This window comes from Rhinolophus sinicus, linkage group LG05 (genome assembly GCF_036562045.2).
Source record: "Rhinolophus sinicus isolate RSC01 linkage group LG05, ASM3656204v1, whole genome shotgun sequence".
Lineage (NCBI taxonomy): Eukaryota > Metazoa > Chordata > Mammalia > Chiroptera > Rhinolophidae > Rhinolophus > Rhinolophus sinicus.
The window spans coordinates 64,709,709-64,729,192 of record NC_133755.1 but is presented as its reverse complement, the minus strand read 5'-3'; the positions used below and the strand labels follow the sequence as shown (position 1 = coordinate 64,729,192).

At 46.5% G+C, this 19,484-nt stretch overlaps 1 protein-coding gene across 2 annotated transcripts in view; it reads left to right on the top strand.

Annotated features, from left to right (window-relative positions):
- The window catches only part of SH3RF3 (SH3 domain containing ring finger 3), a 365,943-nt gene that overhangs the window by 221,204 nt on the left and 125,255 nt on the right, over nt 1-19,484 (top strand). For both annotated transcript variants that reach the window (XM_019715017.2, XM_019715016.2), the window contains exon 3: nt 4,160-4,255. In XM_019715017.2, the coding sequence (XP_019570576.2) occupies nt 4,160-4,255 (96 nt within the window). The remainder of the gene's footprint in view (nt 1-4,159; nt 4,256-19,484) is intronic.

Below are 19,484 nucleotides of genomic sequence, written 5' to 3'. Positions count from 1 at the left end.
CCATCTGTTCTTTCACATGGTCTACTTAATCCATTAGAGCCTTTAGCATATCCATCATAGTTGCTTTAAATTCCCCATCTGATAATTCCAACATCCATGTCATATCTGAGTCTGGTTTGATGTTTGCTTTGTTTCTCCAAACTGTGTTTTTTGCCTTTTAATATGTATAATAATTGTTTTGATAGCTGCATATGATGTACCAGGTAAAAGGAATTAGTAATGTGGTGGTGAGGTTTGGGGAGACAGCAGGCATTCTATATTCCTACCGTGTTTCCCCGAAAATAAGACCTTGCTGGACCATCAGCTCTAATGTGTCTTTTGGAGCAAAAATTAATATAAGACCCGGTATTATATTATATTATATTATATTATATTATATTATATTATATTATATTATATTATACCTGGTATTATATTATATTATACCCGGACTTATATTAAAATAAGACTAGGTCTTATATTAATTTTTGCTCCAAAAGACGCATTAGAGCTGATGGTCCGTCCAGGTCTTATTTTTAGGGAAACACGGTATGATATTATTATTAAGTTTCAGCCTTCTAAGGAAACTGTACCTCTAGATTGCAAACTCCACATGTGTATCTCCAGTTTTCCTTCTCCTCTTTAGGTAGGATAGGATAGCTAGAGTGAGCTGGAATTGGATATGGTATTTATTGGTAGACAATACCATACTTTATTCAACCAGTCTTTATTTGCTGTGCATTTGTCTCTAGTTGAACAAACATTGTAATGAACATCCTCAGTGCTAAATCTCTTTGATTTTCTTAGGATAGAGTCCTTGGGAGTGTTGTTAGATCAGTGAGTATTCAGGCTTTGATGTTTAATTGGAATTGCCTAACTGCCTGCCGTAAATTTATATCTCCACCCAAATGATGAAGGGCTTCTTCTCTGTATGCTGACCAACACTGCAAGTTGGTTTTATGTTAATCTTTGCTAATTTGATAGGCAAAAGAGAACAAAAAAGAAAAAAGGAAATTTCTTGTTTAAAATTATACTTTTTGATTATTAGTCAGGTATAGCATTTTTAAATGTGTTTAATGGCAATTAGCTTTTCTTCTTTTTTGTAAGTTGTCTGATTTTTGCCCTTGGCCTATTTTTCTTTTAAGGTATTTCTTTTTCTTCTACTGTGTCTTGAAGTGTTTTTATAGTAAAGATATTAAGTCTTTGTCTCTAATATATCCTGCAAGTATTTTACTAGTTTATTTGCCTTTTTGTTTTGTTTTTGCTGTTTTTAACATAGAGAATCTCATTTTTCTGTAGCCAAGTCTTTGTTATCATACTTCAAAAGACCTTCCCCAACTCCAGATTAAATATCTATTCACAGTTTCTTCTTGGAAATTCAAGTTTATTTTTCTAACATTTAAATCTTTAATTCTTATGGAATTAATTTTGGCATATATAGTGAATTAGAGAACTTTTTTTTAATGGTTAGCCAATTTTAATCACATTTTCTGATTATTGCTGGTAAATGGGAAAACCAATTATTTTTATGTATTTATTTTAAAATTAGCAGCCTTTCTTTATTTCTTACTTGTTCTAATTTTTAGCTGATACTCTGTTTTTCTAAGTAGAAAATTATAAACTCTTCCTTCCTATATTCATAGTTTTGGTTTTATTTTCTTTTATTTCTTTGGCTCTAATTTCTAGACCAGTCTTAAATAATACTGTTAATATTATGGCATTTCCCTTTTTTTTTTTTAACCTAAATTATTCTGGTATTTTCTTCTTTTTAATTTTCAGTTTTATAAAATTAAATGTCCTTTTTATGTTATTTTGCTCTTGCAAAAACTCTGACTTATCGGATGCCTTCAATTACCTTTCCCTTTGCACGAGCAGTGAAGTTTTAGTGTCTTCCGTTTGGCTGAATCTGAGTTGAGTTCCTCACAGGCTGAGGACTCTCCTGGTTGTGACCTTGTGAGGTGAGGAAGGCATGGGAGTTCAAGGACATTCTCTGTACATCTCTTCTCAGCCCATCAGCCACTTTGTCCCTAATGATTATCAGAATAGCCCACACCCTCTAATGGCTGAGCATTTGCTGGAAGGAAACCCTTGTAAATATCATCCTATAGCCCAAGAACCATCTACCCTATAACGTGTGAAATTATGTGACTCTTTTATACTGTCTATGACATTTTTCTAGCCTATATCAATTGGAAAAAGAAACATTCTAAAGTCACAAATCATTCTGTTGTTTTGGGATTTTTTAAAGCTGGGAAATTGGGGGTGAGGACCGGGAAACCTAGAGCTTGCCCCTAAAGTCTCTCTGTACTAGAAGAGGAGAGGTTTGAAAGAGACTTTGGTGGAACCTCCCAGTACAACATTCAACCTTGCTTTTCTCTCTTGTGTTCTCCGAATGGCATATCCAACTCTCATTAGCTCATTCCTACTTTGCCCAAGATGAATAGCCCAAAACTGTGTGGTCTCTCAACTGACAGTGAAGCAGCTTCTCTGATAATTCCATGAAGTCTCGTGGCCTAAAACATCCCTCTGGGGAGGCCTATGCCTCAAGGGAGGCCTACCAGTCCCGTATTATTGCTTCACATTAAAATAACAAAGGCTCATTGGAAAGGCAGATAGATAGTGCTTTCAAATCCAATAGGACTTACTCCATTATGCTGCTCTTAGTCTTTAATTCCTTAGCACATTAGAGTCCCAGATAGGTCAGTTGGTCTCCTAGCAGATTCTTGAGGGACAAATGACAGGGAGGTCTTGATGTGGTGTGGTGGGGGCTGGTAAGTGGTGAGGCAGACAGTCCTTGGTGGGGAGGGGGAGTTACATTATACATCCTGTGTACTGAAGGAAGGATGGTTATTGGAGAGGGAACAGAGGCTAGTCAAAGACCCCTTGGTATAGGCACCAGTTTTGCCCATGACGTCCCTGTCTGGCTGTCTTGACACTTGCTGCAGCCTGAATTGTCTCTCTTCCCCAGTGTCCCTTCCTGGTTTTCCCCTTATGTTCCCCATCACTTCTCCATCCTTTCCCCATTTTCCATTCCACCCCCATAACCCCCTCTTCATTTGTCCCTGTAGCTCCTAGTGTCTGTGAAGGCATCTGGACGTTTTCTTCCTCACCTGGCCTGTCTGCCAATCTCTCCTGAAAGCTCGTTTTTCCTTTTTGCTTCATGCTTCTTCCTTTCTCTTTCTAGATGTTTCCACTTTGTGCATCTATACTTGATATTGTCTGGTATGCCAAAGAATTTAAGAGGGTTAGTCAATGCCTTATGTACCCACAATTCCAAATACAGGGAATTGGACTGGGTCATTTTTGGTTCTTTGATGGAACCAGAAACTTAAAAAGTTTTATACTCAGCTAAATTTATATTTATTGAAAATATTTTTATTCTATTAAATAAATAATGGGAATGGGAATTTTAAAATACAAACTACAGTCGTCTTCCATGTCTCTGGTGGGTATACATTTCAAGACCCCCAGTGGATGCCTGAAACCACAATAGTACCAAACCCAATATATACTATGTTTATTCCTATACATACTTACACTTTATGGCTTCTCTTTGTCATATCTGAATTGCCAGCATCACTATTCTTGCGCTTTGGGACCATTATTAAGTAAAATAAGGGTATTTGAGCACAAGCACTGCGATTCCACGGCAGTTGATCTCATAACCCAGATGGCTACTAAGTGACGAATGGGCAGGGAGGGGGCGTATACTCGTATGCAGCGTGGCTATATGGCACAAAGGGATGATTCACGTCCAGGGTGGGATGGTGTGAGATTTCATCGTACTACTCAGAATGGCATGCAATTTTAAATTTATGGATTTTTTATTTCTGGAGTTTTCCATTTAATATTTTTGGACTGCAGTTGCCATAGGTAACTGAAACTGTAGAAAGCAAAACCAAGGATCAGGGGAGACTGTATTGTAAATTGCCATGCTTTTCCATTTAAGAATCTTTGTAGCTATAATCAATACATAACAGAGAAAGAGAGAGATCCTGGGTGAAAATGTAACGGTTGACTCTTTTCATATGTCAGATCTCAGAATGGATAATAAACTACTCTTTGAATCATTGCTTAGAATCTTTTCTTGGTTTTAACAGCACTAATGCGTCTCTTGTTCTCTTTTTTGTTGTGTGCATGTCCTTGTGTTTGTACACATGGTGGGTTCCGGCTATTTCAGGATGAAATCCTGACTGTGATCAGAAGAGTGGATGACAACTGGGCAGAGGGAATGCTGGGGGACAAGATTGGAATTTTCCCCCTCCTCTATGTGGAGGTAAGTAAGGCCATGCTCTCAGACTCGCTTCCTCTTTTGCCCTTGTTTGTTTCACCAGACCAGGTGTGACCTTACCATGGAGCCCCCTTTCCTAAGAAAGAGACACTCCACAGTAGTCTAAGGTCAGATAGAATTTTTATTCACACCACTGTGTCAGTGCTGTAAGAATTGCGTTGGCCAGGTTTGTGTGATTTGTCCCTGGCCCAGCTGTGAATCATCTCACTACATAGGCAATGAAGGAGGGCTCCCATGTAGACCTTCCCCATGTCTCACAGGAAACCTGTGCGTGGCACCCAGTTTTCCAAGATTCTCCTAAGTACTGTTGCTTTTGTCTTCTCAAACTCAGAAGAGAAGAACTCGTACCCAAAGGCAGCAATTCCCTGTAACACTGCAAACAGAGCTGAAGGAAACACTGCCAGGCCATTTGTCTTCATAGGACTCTGAATTATTGGGCAGTTAATTGAACTGCGAGTCCCTAAAGCGTAGATAGTTTGAGGCTAATTTGAGGCCTATTAATTTCCTGTCTCTTTTTTGTAACTATGAAACACCAGGTTTCTAGTGAATAAGTTATGGGCTGTTGCTGAGTAGAGAGCACTTTAGAATGTTTGACCTCTAAATGCCTGTTCACCATGGACTGTTTGTGTGTGTGCAGGAGTGTTTGCCCCTTGGGTGTGTGCGTGTGCACCATTTATCCATATGTGTACATCCCATGAGCTGACCACATGGGTCATCCTGCAATCACTGGAGTCATCCCATAAGAATCATTCAGCTAATGCTTATTGAGTGCTTGCTGTATGCCAAACGCTTCTAAGTATTTCCTCATTTGATCTTCTCAACAACCCACCTCATGAAAACCAGGAATGCCCCCACTTGACAGATGAGCAAATAAAGGCACAGAATGTTTCCCCCCAGCTGATAAGTGCAGAGCTGGGACTTGAACCTGGGTTGTTTGCTCTAGACTTAGCCCTTCACTCTCCTGCCACCCAGCAACAAACGGGAGTTCACTCAGTTTAGTAGGTAACATGGTCAGCTTTGCCAGACCTACCAAGCAGTGTGTGGGTGCCAGTAGGAGTTTTTTAAACACATCTGGTGATTCCCGTTATTTACAGGATCCGGTCCAAATGCATTAGCATGGCGCTCAAGGCCCTTTGCAGGTTGGCCCTAATCTATTTTTTATTTTTCCAACCTCATCTCTTGTCATTTCCTCCCACTTCCCTAAATATTATGAATCAGTGCTTCGCTCACATTTTTTTGGGTAAGCTACCTAGGAGATTGTGAGATCTTCCCACAATAACAATAAGTATACCTGTAAGAGTTACAATTTCCCTAACAACTTATGAGCTTCTATTTGTGCTTTTGCTGCAATTCCCCCAGGGGTATTCTTCTCTGTCCTGCTGCTTAGATGAAAAAAAAACTTGATGCTTGAATATCACTACAGTGCAGGCCAGAAGTAAAAAAAAAAAAAAAAGTCTATTGCTCCCAGACATTTCAACTACTAGAAACTTTTTCTCAGGCAGACTTTTAGGGATCCTCAAAGACATATATGAGAATGTCCATAGGAACTTTACTATGATGGCCCCAAAGTAGACACAACTCAAATGTCCATCAACAGTGGAATGGATAAACAAAGCATGTCTATATTATAGAATACTATCCAGCAGTAAAAATGAACAAAAGCTTACTACAGTTGAAAGCATGTATGATTGTCACAGACAAGTTTTTGAAATAAGCCACATACTGAAGAGCATATGATGTGTGATTCTTTTTTTATTTTTAAGTTCAAAAGCAGGCAGAACTAGTCCAAGGTAATGGAATGGTAATGGAATGATTTTGTGGGGGGAGACTCACTGGAAGAAGCAAAAGGGAGGCTTCTGGATGTGGAGATGTTTTGTATCTTGGCCTCTGGGAGTGGTTACACAGACATAGCAGCTGTAAAATGATGTATGGTTAATGATTGTGCACTTTGTTTAGAATGCAATTTAAGAAGCTTGGAGAAAACCTTGGAAACCCCAAGGTAGGTAACAGTGGCACCCATGCCCTGCCAAAGGCCTAGTGAGGCTCATCGGCTACCCCTTCCCTGGAGGGGCTCAGGCATGGTTAGGGAGGCTGAGCCCTTGGGCACAGGGCTGGGAAACCAAACAGGTGGGCTCCTGACAGCTCTCCCTGGTTCCAAAGACTTATGCAAGGGCCAAGCTGGTGAGTCACCTGTCTGTGCCTTTCCAGGGCCTGACTTCCTAGCCCCTGCGGACGTTCCTTTCAAATAAACCTCCATCCGGGATATAAGGAAGGCTCCTTCATCTTTCTGGCCCTACGGTCTTTCGTGCCCCACGCCTCCACTCACAGGCTGGCCTCTGCTCTGAGCACAGCCCCTTCAGGCCCTTATGTGTTTCCTCAGAGAGGATGTACCTGTGGCCCTTGAAGCTCGGGCTGGGACCTGCTCGTAGAAGCAAGGGCAGGCACCCCTGAGGCTGCCCGGGGTAGGGGCCTGGCTCCACCCAGTCCAACACGTTCCTGGGCAGCGCTGCTGCCCGGTGCTTGGTCCCACACCACTGTGCCAGGTGCCCCAGCCGCAGCCACAGCACTGTCTGCTCTGAAGTAGACTCCTGAGCTCTCAGCAACCACTAAAGACATGAAGCCCCCAACGGGTATTTCCTGAGATTGTTTCATTGTTTACATATCAGTTCCCTTTTGAACTGCTTGAGTAAAAGCCCACTGTGATTCTTGCCTCCTATGCACGCAGCCTTGGGGTGGAGCCAGGTGGTCAGAAAGTTCACAGTTTAGCTGAGACTGTCTTCCTCTGGGAGTCCAAGTGGGCATTTGAAATCAGAGTGGTCGGAGCTCGGGCCCTTCTCCGAGTTGCAACCCGAGCCAGACTGGCATGCAGGAGGGGGCCTGGGCTTTGGTTCTGGACTGCTGCTCAGGCTGATGGCACAGTTTGGAGTGTTATGTATCCCCAAAGACGAGCCCGATGTTCATGAAGAAGTGTAGCTGGAATCACACTCCTCACAGGACTGAATGACAAAGAGCTCTTTCCCCTCCAGCCCTTCCAGCTGGTCTGAAGCGTGGTGCAGACAGGCTTGTGGGCAGGAGCCAGCTGGGGTCCCGCAGTGCGCTGAGAGGATCCCCTCACCTGGGTTTCCCATCAGTGCAGTTTAGGCTGTGATACTTGACCCAGGTGTAGCCTTAAGAAGTAAATGAGCACTCTTGCTTTGCAGTCTGTATGATCCTCTCCCGACTGGGTCTGTTTCTTCGTCCTGGGAGTGCACAGGGGGACAAATGGTATAAAACCAGCCTGGAGCTGGCCTGGCTTCGTGCTGCTAGCGGTCTGTTTCCTGAGAAGGCAGTCCCTGTCTCCCTAGAAATGCCTTTATTCCTGGGGGACTGTGGAAATAATCCTCTTGCCCATGTTTTCCACAGCCTCTAGGTGCCCAGCTGCCAGCTGCATCCGTGTCATTGACCTGGGCCAGCTGGTCACCAGCGCGAAGTCTGTCTGCACCTCGCTCCCTCACCCAGACTCTTCCTCACCACGCCTCTGTGACTTTCTTTCCCCAGGCTCTTGACCTTCCTCACCTCACTGCCTACCTAGCTCCTCTTCCTGACTCCCCAGCTCAGAGTTCTGCATCCCAGAACCTGCCTCCTGACCCTTTTCACCCCATTGGTTTGATGACCGGTCACCATCCAGTGGCCGTCTCCACACAGGGACCAACAGCTTGTCTCACTGACACCTGCCTGTTTGTCAGATGACTTCTAGGCAGGTTGCCCTCAACTGTGGCCTGGGCTACCCTGAAGTGGTGTGCACTCAGGACCAAGAAAGGAGCAGGCTCTCATTCTCGGGGAATAAACCCAAAGATAAGACAGGGCCTGCCTTCCATGTCTTTAGTCCCGGAGGGGGCAGAATAATTGCCATCACTTTGGTTCTTCAGAATGTACTGTTCTAAGGGAAGTAAGAATGATTTAATCTGAGGGAATTCCTTGGACCCAGGAGACAGGGGAGCCCTCCTCCTTATATGTGAGGGGGTAAATGCCGTGTGGGAACACGTGGGGGCTCTCGCGGTCCCTGAGCTCCAGCATGGCTTGGCTGGGTCTGGCTTTGGTGGCCCCACCCTGTACATGAGCACCTGAACTGAGGTCCTGCCAAGCCACCCCATTCTCCTTTTTCATGGGACTTCAAGATGGTACGCTTGGGGTCTGCTCTTAGTATAAACTTTAGGCCATGTTCTGAGGGCAAAGTCAATCCCAGTGGCAGGACCATGAGTGGGTTGCAGGGCAGCTTAGGGCATCCTGGGCTTCAGAGGTGGACCCAACGGGGCTCAACATCGCACACTAGGTGTGTGACTTTGGGCAAGTTCCTTAAACTTCCTGAGTCTCAGTTTCCTCTCTTGAATGAGGGCAACAGCATGAACCTCATGGGGTAGTTGTGAGGCTTAAAGACAGTAACAGAGGGCACAGCCCAGGCCTGCAATCAGGCTGGCACAAAAGGGCCATCTCTGTTGTCATTTGTTGTTATAAATGTTTGTTGAATGAATAGCTGTTCAGCGGTCCACTTGTGTGTTTATTGGAGATCTGTGTCGTTCCTGGGCGTTGACCGTACTCGGCCTTGTATGGCTGAGTGTTTTCTCACAAGTGCTCCTTTTCATTCTCCAGCAGGGATGGGAGCTCTTTGAGGGCAACCATGCCCCTATTTCTGTGCAGGCACGACAGCCCCTGCACTGGTTTCCCAAGCTGAGCGATGTTAGCAGTTGGGTAACATCAAAAAGACAAGCAACACGAACCTAACAGGACAGGTAGCTGACTTGAGTGCTGTCCTCGAGGGGCCTTGTGGGAGGCAGCCTCAGTCTGCAGAGCTCCAGGCAAGACATGGCTGCGCTCGGCCTGTCCTGCTCTGAGTCTCAGTGGGGGACCTGCATGGAGATTTATAAGGCACATTAGAAAATATGCTCATGATGATTATCTGAGAAGAAAACCTCTCCATGGGGCCAGAGTTAAGATCCAAGGACTGCAATAGGCTGGATACCCAGTTGAAAAGAATGATGAAATGCAATACATGTCAATGCCACGCTCTGCCTTCACATTCAGAAAGTCAGTTGTTGAGGCAGAGTAATAGGGAGACCTGGGTCATCAGAAGGTAACTAAAAACGTCCTCCGAAGTCACTGGGTAATAGGATGGTGCTTTATTTATCCTCAGTAGGATATTTAAAAATGAGCTACTCTGTGTGGTTGGTGTGTCTATGGATGGTTACCTAGGTGACAGTCCTCTAGGGTACAAGGGCACACCCTGGTGTACACTTATATACCCCCCTCCACATACACATAATCAGCCCACGTCACCTGCTCTCCGGCATCAAATGGGGGAAGGGCCTGAGGAAGGAGGGGTCCCTTTTGAACGTCCCCTAACTGTCCATGGTGAAGAGATGAAGACTGGCTGTTCTGAGTCTGTGGTGTGAGGACCGGCAGAGTCAGTGGAGGGTGTGGAACTCCTCTCCCAGCCACGAGCGCACACTGCCCAGGGTGCTGCTCTGTTCTGGGGAGAGAGCCTCTCACCGTCCCAGCAGCCTTCTGCGCCTGCGGACCTGGCTTGGGAGAAGAGGTCAGTAGCAGTTCCTTGGGGGAAGGTCTCACCTACCTCACCTCGCTGACTAGTGTTCAGTTAGAGCTGTAGCTGTTTATTACCCGTGTTTTCATTCATGGTCTGCTCTTATGTGCGCAGCTTCTCAGGGGATGTTATGGGTGAGAGAGCACCCTCCCCATTTGGCTGATAAAGAGTGTGAAGCATCATGTACTGGGGCTCTGGGGCTCGGCCGCTGGGTGCCTGCTCGGGCTCTTCGCCCATGGGGGCAGGCATACCTTGAAGGGGGGGTAGTTTTTTTTGATTCCCAAAGGAAGCGTGGTTTAGTGCCATGGAAGCCTCACAGCTCTTCTGGAAGTAAAATGTTTCAGGGAAATCTTCTCTTGGTGAATGTCAAGTAACCCAACAGGTCTTGCTTAGCTCAGTGTGTGTGTGTGTGTGTGTGTGTGTCTGTGTGTGTGTGTGTGTGTGTGTGTGTGTGTACACACTTACACAGACAGATAGGGGTTAGCCTGAGATGGGAGAAGCTGAAGCAGGTGGTGAACCATGGGGTCAGGGACAGCTTCTGCTTGGACTCAAAAATGAGAAGCAGAAATAGGGGTACAGACGAATTGGTGAAGCTGCTGGTGACATGCAAAGGTCTAATAATTCAGAGAAAGTACCACTACCTTAGTAGATTTAGTAAGACCACCCAGAATCTGGAGAGAGAAGGAACTGGATGGTTTTCTCCAGCTTTCTGTGACCATGGCTGTATGAACACAAGGTATCACGAGGCCCCCTGGCTGGTGCCCAAGATTGCCACAGACATGGGTCACTCGACCTCTCTCCCCCTAGTTGCTAGATGTAGAGCTTCAAGAGTTTCTAGGTTTCCTGTCTGCGGCTGGTCAACTTTATTGCTTTGGAGATAGAAGCAAAGCAGACAGAATTTCAGTGGTGGGGAAACATGCTTTACCCTTGCACTTGGCCTATGGGAAACGAGGTGGGGAGGGGGGGGTGGGACGAGCTCTGAGGAGATGTCCGGCCTTGAGTGCTGTTGCAGGGGAGTGGTCAGGTCTCCGGTGGAGACGAGTGAACATTCTCAGGGCTTCCTATCCGATAGTGACCCTGGTCAAGAGGAATCCCAAGGCCGGGCAGGAGTTTGCACATGTATCTGCAGCAGCCACTGTTCTGAGTCCATTATTCCCATGTCTTGCAAGCATGTGCCCTGTGTGGGCTGTGGCAGGCAGGGCTTGGCAGAGCCGGGTCTGTGATTCATTTACACCTGGAGGCTGTGTCAATGGAGTACCTGCCATGTGGGGTGGCTCACAGGAAGTGACCCAAGAACCACCCCCAGGCCTGCTGCAACTATGGCTGGCACTCCAGCCCCCTACTGTCCTGAGCTTCAGGCTCAAGTCTGAGACTAACTGAGGAGGTACTAAGAACACCTTCACCTCCATCTCCCACAGTTGATGGCAATTTCATTCTTCTGGTTGCTCAGGCCAAACCATAGGAGAAATCAATGACTCCTTTTGCAGTTTTGCCCCCTCACAATGAATTCAGCACTTTAGGTTGATGCTACTAGCATATAGCATCTGCTGATTTTAGCCACGCCCACAGCTACCACCCTGGCCTGAGGCACCCACCTAGAACAATGCAATAGGTTCACCACCTATTCTCTTACCACAGAGCCCCTCCCCACCTCAGTCTATGCTCAATATGGGCCCCAAAGTGATCCACTTAAAACTTAAGTCAGATCATCAAGTTCAAAAGCTTTTCAGTGGTTTCCTCTTTCACCCAAAACAACCACTAAAGTCCCTAATAAGGCCTTCCAGGGCCTATGTGACCTGACCCTCTTTACCTTACCGACCTCGACTCCTACTACTTGCCCCCTTGCCCACTTGGGTTCACCCACTCAGTCCTTCTTGCTGTTCCTCAAGCAGGCCTAGTCCATGCCTGCCTCAGGGCCTTTGCACTGCTTGTTCCCTCTGTCTGGAACACTCACCCAACATTCTCTCCCTTCTGTTTTATTTTTTATCTCCATTGCAGTTATTACTTGCTCAAGTGTTTATATAATTGACCTATGTTTCTGAGGTATTGTCTGTCCCACACACTAGAAAGTGAATTCCTCAAGGAAAGGGTTTTTTCTGTTTGTTTGCTGATGTAAGTAGTGAGAACAGTGCCTGATTTGTAGTGGCTATGCATTGTATATTAAATTATATGAAGTGTGATTGAAAAATATGGTAAATGTTTAAATAAAAAAAAACTTTATTACAGTAAAAGACACACTGCCATAAATCGCCCTTAAAATACTCCCCCTCACCTCAAACACACTTGTCCCACTGTCCTTGCCTCTCTGAAACAGTTCTGGAAGTCCTCTTTTGTGAGTGTCTTTACTTTGTCCAACATTACGACAATGCTCCATGTCACACATCGCTTTTGGTATGACAATATCTGTCAAATAAAAACATTAGTGTGTCCTCATCCACCTTATTCACTGGATCTGGCACCATGTGACTTCTGGCTTTTCCCCCAAAGTCAAAATAACCATGAAAGGTAAACATTTTGAATCGATTCAGGACATCAAGACAGCCATGAGAGTGCAACTAAAGACACTCACAAAAGAGGACTTCCAGAACTGCTTCAGAAAGTGGCAAGAATGATGGGATAAGTGTTTTCAAAGCGGGGGGGGGGGGGAGTATTTTGAAGGGGATTAATGACAAGGTGTGCTTTACTGTAATAATTTTTAAAAATTTAAACATCCACCGTATTTTTTGATTACTATATATTATATTTGTATATAATATACATATATATATTTGTTAAATTAAAGAGGATTTCAGAGCTAGAACTGACGAGAACCAATGGCAGAGTAGATTTATGAAATGAGGGAGAAAGGGGGATCGAAGAGAAAACAAGTTTTGGTTTGGGAAGCCGAGTGGTGCTGTCAGTACAGAGGAGATGGGAAGGGAGCAGAAGGGACCAGGCAATGCCAGAGTAGACATGAAAGCTGAGGGGCCAGAGACACCAGGAGGGGCGGGAGGTGGGTGCAGTGGGTGGAGGAGCGTGCAGAGACCAGGAGGCCAGTTCTGGGCGGAATGAACCTGGAGTGTCTGTTAAGCATCCGGTGTCAGATAGGCAGGTGGATATACAAAGACAGTTTAAGACGGAGTTTTGTGCTGGAGAGGTTAGCTTGCAGTCCTTGGCATGAGGTGCCGTCAACCTCATAAGCCTAGGCTGGACCATTACAAATATGGGTGCGGGCTGAGAAGAGTCCAAGAGCGGAGGCCTCCCCTGGATGGTCTTCATGTCTGCATCCTGGTGTCTCTTTACAAGGATCCCTGCCTCCCGACACCACACTAGTCTGCCCTCCTCATGGTAACTGAAGTGCTCTTTCTCTCAAATCTGCCTTGCCCTGCCTCCGCCCTCCACCCCCCAGCCCCAGCCTCCTTGCCTCCCAGCTTAGGCTCCTGCTGCCTCCAGGGTGCTGATTTCCAAGACTGCTGTGAAATGCAGACTTGACTGCACAGCTTTCCACCAAGCTCCCACACTCCCTGGCCCTCTCATGCACCTTAGATTCCAGCCACCCCAAACTTCACTCCCTTTCAGCTCAGGACCTCTGTGCAAGGACCCATAGAGCTTCTCTTCACTTTTCTAAATCCAACTCAAATGAAGCCGTTCGCTGGGCCCTGAGACCCTGTTTATGGTGAGGTGCAGGGCTCCTGGTGTTTCTTAAACCTCTTCCTCCCTCCTTCTCAGACGTGATTCTTCCAGGCAGGGGCCGTCTGTGGCTTATTTTTAATATCCCTAGTACTTAGCACAGTGACTGCACACAATAGGTGCTTAATACTAGACTGCAGAATGACAGCTTGTTAGGAGAGTAGCAGCCCAACGATTAGCCAGGAGCCACTTTTTGGATTCAGCAAAACAGCGATTGTCAGGACCCAGTGGCTTTTGGGGACTTGGAGGTGCAGTCTGCGGGGAACCAGGGCATGAAGGTGAATTGCTGCTGGACTGGTTTTCAACTTTAAAGAAAAAAGTGTGACGTTCAGCGGGGTGGCTTCTGGAAGTCGCAGGAAGGCTGCAGGTGCCTTGTTCCTAGATCTCGGAGTTGGCACAGACCTTCCTTCATGAGCATTCCCCGCGGACGTCTTGCTGTACATGTTTGCCGGTCTCACTTCCCCGGGACTGCACTGCACACCTACTTCCCCTCTGAGTGGTGAGCTTCAATAGGGGAGTATGGCGGCCTGGGACCGGCTCCCTTCTGTCTCAGGACATTGTTTGAGGAAGAGGGTGGAAACCCCATGGTCTCACTTCTGGACCCTCATTCACATGGCTCCTGTGGCCAGAGCCCCCACACCCCGTCACTTGGCTCCCACACTCCTCTGTGAGAAGACCCCTGGTCTGACCCTCACCCCTACTGGTGTCAGGGCTTCCTCCATGCTCCCACTGAGCTCTGGGCTCATTCAGGGGCCAGTTACGTAGTTACCCATCCACTCAGCTCCCTGCAGGCGGGACTCCATCTGTTTCCTTCGCAGCCCAGGGCCCGGTGCCCAGAAGGGGGCACAGTTACATGTTTTAGTGGGTGGGTGAGCCACGCGCCACTGAAAACCTGCTCTCCCCGTGCTTTGTGCTGATGCCAGTAAGTACAGGCACGGGGGAGGGCTGTGCACTGTGGACAGCCGGGGACTGGTAGATGGAAGCTGAGCTGTTAGCCCTGAGCACACCCAGGAGGCGATGTGTTGTTTTCCTGCCAGTTGGCAGGACTTCTGGGTTGAAATGTCATATGTCAACCTTTATTTAACTTAGACATGTTAATGTGTTTCCTTGTTTTGTGCTCTCGTGTTTCAATGTGTAGGCAAGGGGCTGCCCCCTGGGTTCCCGGAGGTGTTGGTAAACAAGCTGACTGGAGAGGGCTGGCCCAGTGTTCTTGATGGTCATTTTTGGTCTCTGCACGTGGAGGGACAGTGGCTACCTCAGGTCACAACATGAAAGGGTGCAGGTTGACTCTGGATTCCCTGGTGCATTTCCTGTTCCCTTTCCCCAGTGACCTCCCTTCACCCCATAGGTGAAAGGAGCGGATCCCAGAAGAGAGTGCCTAGAAGCAGAGTTGTGGAGGGAGGGGACCTCTGACGGGGGGTATGAGCTTACTCATGGAGGTGGTAATACCTGCTGTGACACCCTGGGGCTTAAGCACATTACAGGCTTATATCTGGCTATTCTGTTTGCTAGGCTGAGGGCCATGTCGAGCTGGGCTTCACTTAGGCCTTAAGGAAACCTGAGATGGGGGCTCTGCCATCTTTAACACACAGGGTGGAGGGTAAAACAGAAGTGTAAGGGGCCAGGCCTGGCAGTGGAGATCAGCACCGCCACTCATAGGCCACCGCCAGAACCCAGCCTGACTGCCAGGCCGGCTGGGACATGTGGCCAAGCTGTGTGCTCAGGAGAAGGGAGCCAGCCTCCACCACAGCCAGGCTGGGAAGTGTGAGTCCTCCGAACAGGAGGAGACACCCACATGGGTCTCTTCGGTTAATTTGAATCAGTATGTGTTTCATTAGCACTGAGAAGGAAATGATATGAAATGACAGGCCTTGTTCAGATGACCCGTAAGGAAAATGTCCCCTCTGTTGAAGCATTCCTTCCCCCACCAACTTATAGAAGGCATTCAATTATATGACCGAACAAAGATAAATCTGGAAGGACGTGTGGTGGAGTTGTGAGCTCTCTAATGAAGGGAGAGGTTAGAGAGTTGAGGGAACATTAGGCTCAGTTTTATGTTGGATGGGGCAGCCCGAAGGAAGAATACTGGAAGAGGGAGAAGATGAAACCCAAGGAAATAGAGGGGACAATTGATAACTTGCCCTTGGAGAAGAGATGGAAGGGGAGATGAGGTGAGGAACTTAGATGAGGGCCCACCCTTGACGGAAAGAAGAGGAACTAGCCCTTTGGCAGGAAGAGGAGATAAATGGGGAACCTACTGAGACACCCAGAGGATTGGGAGGATGTTGAGTTTATGCCAGGTTGTCCTGATTTCAGAGACCCCATGTCCCCCAGGCACCGGAGGCCTGGGGCACCTGCAGGCACATCTTGGGGAGGCTGTATTCTGAACAGTGGGAGAGATGGGGGAGGAGAGGTGGGTTCCACAAGGTGGGGGGCAACCTCATCCCATAGTCAGTGGGAGCCCAGAGGATTCTGATTTTGGGGAACAGATCCCAGCCCGTGTCTGTCGGTGTCAGTACACATTTGCCTGAGTTTTCGTGTTGAACGAACCCTACGCTATGTTAGGGAAAACTGTTCATGCGATGCTATTTATGGAAATAATGAATATATATTTATGGAAAATGATGAAGGCCAAAACTAAAAGCTTGATTTAGCCAAATAAATGTAATACCCAAAAACAGTAGGGCTAGTTACCAATGGCAACTGTTTCTCATTTGAGAGTCCTTATCTTCAGCACAATAATTATGATTGCATTGTTGGGCAATTTTGTTCTAAACCTTATTTGATTGTGATGTTGAACTTAGTTTCTCTTGCTCACATAGCATGGTCATCTCCATGTTGCTTTATTTCTTAATAAAGTGGAGTGATTATTTTGAACCTCTGTCTCTAAATATGGTATTAAAGCATTTGGTAAATCACTCTGAAGTTGTTAGTTGTACATGCTCTGTATTGTTTTAAAGTTGTGAATGGCTCTATGTGTTGGATTTGCCATTCTCAATGCAAAGACAGACTGCTTGTTATTTCTTCAACTTTATCTTGGATTTTCAACTCCTTGCCTGGGGCAGGCAGTGTGTTTTCAGGGAGGAAGATGAGTGGGGCCTATGGCTTCTCAGCGCCCTCCACAGACCCTACAGTATAATTGGGATCCAGTGGGCAGATTCGCAGGTGTGTTCCTTGTAAAGGGGAGCTCATTCTTAGTCCTCAGTCCTGGTCTCTGCTTTTCCCTCCTCCTTCCAAGGAGCCCCAGCTCCTCAAAGAGAAACCCAGCATGTCAGGAAACAACATGGGTGGTGGGAGAGGACAGTGGGGTTTCTAATTTTTTGCTCCCAGTGACCTTCTGCCCCTCGCTCCCATCTGAGAATGCTAGACTAGAAGTTAGAAGGCCTGTTGCTCTTCATCTTGACTCTGGAACCAGAGGCCGCATGGGCTTTATTGAGTTATGTGATGCTTCTGCGTTGAATTTCTCCCTGTACAAAATGTAGATAGTGCCACATCAGGAGGTAGTATCAGGGAGATCTAATAAGGGAATAGTCTCAAGGCCCATGCACAAATAGAAAGGCATCTGCGTGCAAGTGCTTTTTGGGGTGACAGAGGTCTCTGAAAGAAGCTGAAAGTTCTTGACAGCCTCTGAGGGACACAGCCAGCCATTCCTCTTGCTCTCACTAGCCCGACAAGTTGGGGCAGCGGCTACAAACCAAAGGAGCTCTCTTGGATAAAGGACATCTTCTGGTTACTTATTCTTTCTTTTCTTTTGTCATTCTTTACTGCCTACAAATAACCAGCTCTGCTAACTTCTATAAAGTGTTGGCAGAAACTCACCCTGGTGCTAACATGGGATGGATTGCCTAGCTCCCCAGCTAGTTCCTCCCATGGGTTACCGTCAGGGCTGTTAGAACTTTGGGGAACTTTAGGCACATGGGGTCTGGAAAGGGTGATGCTGATACTGGATACTCGTTGGGAAGCCATGAAAACCCCCAAGTGTCAGGTTAGTGGCCTGACTAGGCTTTAATTGCGTTTCACCCTGATGCAGTTACTTATTTTTTATTAAATTTACTGGGGTGATATTGGTTAGTAAAATTATAGAGGTTTCAAGTGTATATTTCTATAATACATCATCTATATATTGCACTGTGTGTTCACCACCCAGAGTCAGTTCTCCTTCCATCACCATATATTTGACGCCCTTTACCCTCCTCTACCACCCCTCTTCCCCCCTTACCATCTGGTAACCGCTAAACTGTTGTCTGTGTCTATGATTTTCTTCTTCGTTTGTTTGTCTTGTTCATTTGTTGTTTTCCATTTTGTATCCCACATATGAGTGAAATATGGTTCTCAACTTTTTCTGTCTGACTTATTTCACTTAGCATGACAATCTCAAGATCCATCCAATACTGCAAATGGCGGTATTTCATCTTTTCTCATGGCAGAGTAGTATTCCATTATATATATATATATTCATATATATATATATATATATATATATATATATATATATATATATATGTATGTATTAGATTATATATATATATGTGCATGCCACATCTTCTTTATCCAACCTCTATCAAAGGATACTTTGGTTGTTTCCATGTCTTGGCCACTGAATAATACTGCAAAGAACATAGGGGTACATATATCTTTACAGATAAATGTTTTCAGATTTTGGGGTAGATACCCAAAGAGGAGGTGGTGGCCCTGAGCTGGCTTGTGGCTGAGGGATAGCAGAAGGCAGGATGACTGAGCAGGCTGAGGTGGGAGGAGAGAGTTGGGGGTGGTCAGAGAGGCAGCAGGAGGCAGACTTTATAGGGTCTTGCAGGTCAGTCTGAGGACTTTGCTGTTTGCTCCAAACACCAGAAGTAGGGGGATCTGGGTGAGAGTCCACCTCTCTTTCAGACCCCTTCCCTGCTCAGTGCCCACAACCTTTGTCCCTGTATCCACCGACCCCTCCATGACCATGTCCTTGTCATTTCTAAGTGTTGCCAGAGGCTTACGGGGACATCCCAAGAGAGGACTCAACCGGAGCAGCGGTGACTGGGGTCTTGTCTCCATGCTAGAAAGAATCCAAGAGCAAGACAGAAGCAGGAAAGTGAAAGTGATTTATTGAAAATGAAAGTACACACTTGAGAGGAAAGTGCAGATGAACTCAGAGAATGAGTCGCACCGAGGAAGTCACAATCAGGGGTATTTATCCCTCCTGGGGTGCAAATCAGTGACGTGATTCAGTGACATGAATCATTCATCCCCTCCCCCTGGGCAGGATCCTTTGTTTCCCACTTTTTCTTATTTGGTTTTTCCGGAACTGTCATGGTGTCAGATGCATGATGGGAGTCGTAGTAACTGAAATGCAAATGAGATTATAATGTCATTATAATTAGTTAAAGGTCAGGTTTCTGTCATAGGGATCAGCCTTGCTGGCTGAAGCTGGTTCTTGTTTTTCTCCAGTTGTAGGTACTGGATACAGTCACTTGCTACTTGTGTAATCAGTGAGACGCCTCACATTGTACCCTGGAGGGGGTTGTCCGTTTCCTAGGCTACCTATCCTGCCTCATTAACCAACCCCTGCTTTTACCTGGAAGTGGGGTGGAGGGTGGATAGTATAAAATGAATGTAGAAAGAACCTTCTAGAATAAAAGTTTTCAAGAAGTGGTAGTCAGAAAACTACAGAGCCTTGGGCCTCTCGGGATGTGGGGAGAAGGTGTCAGGGCAGCCCCAGCCCAGTCAGGTTTTTATCTGTCAACCCTCTCCCAGCCAGCCCTCCACCCCATCTCCTCTCTCTGTGGTCCATTCCCACACAGCGACCAGAACCTTCTCTACTCCCTCTCCAGTGGGGCTCATTGCTTAGAATAAATCCAGACTGCTCACCACAGCCTACAGGCCATGGGGTGCACCTGGCCTCACTGTCCTTCCAGTCCACCCACCACATCGCTCCCTGCCCCCAGCTTTGCTGGCTGGCCTTCCTGTGTCCCTCAG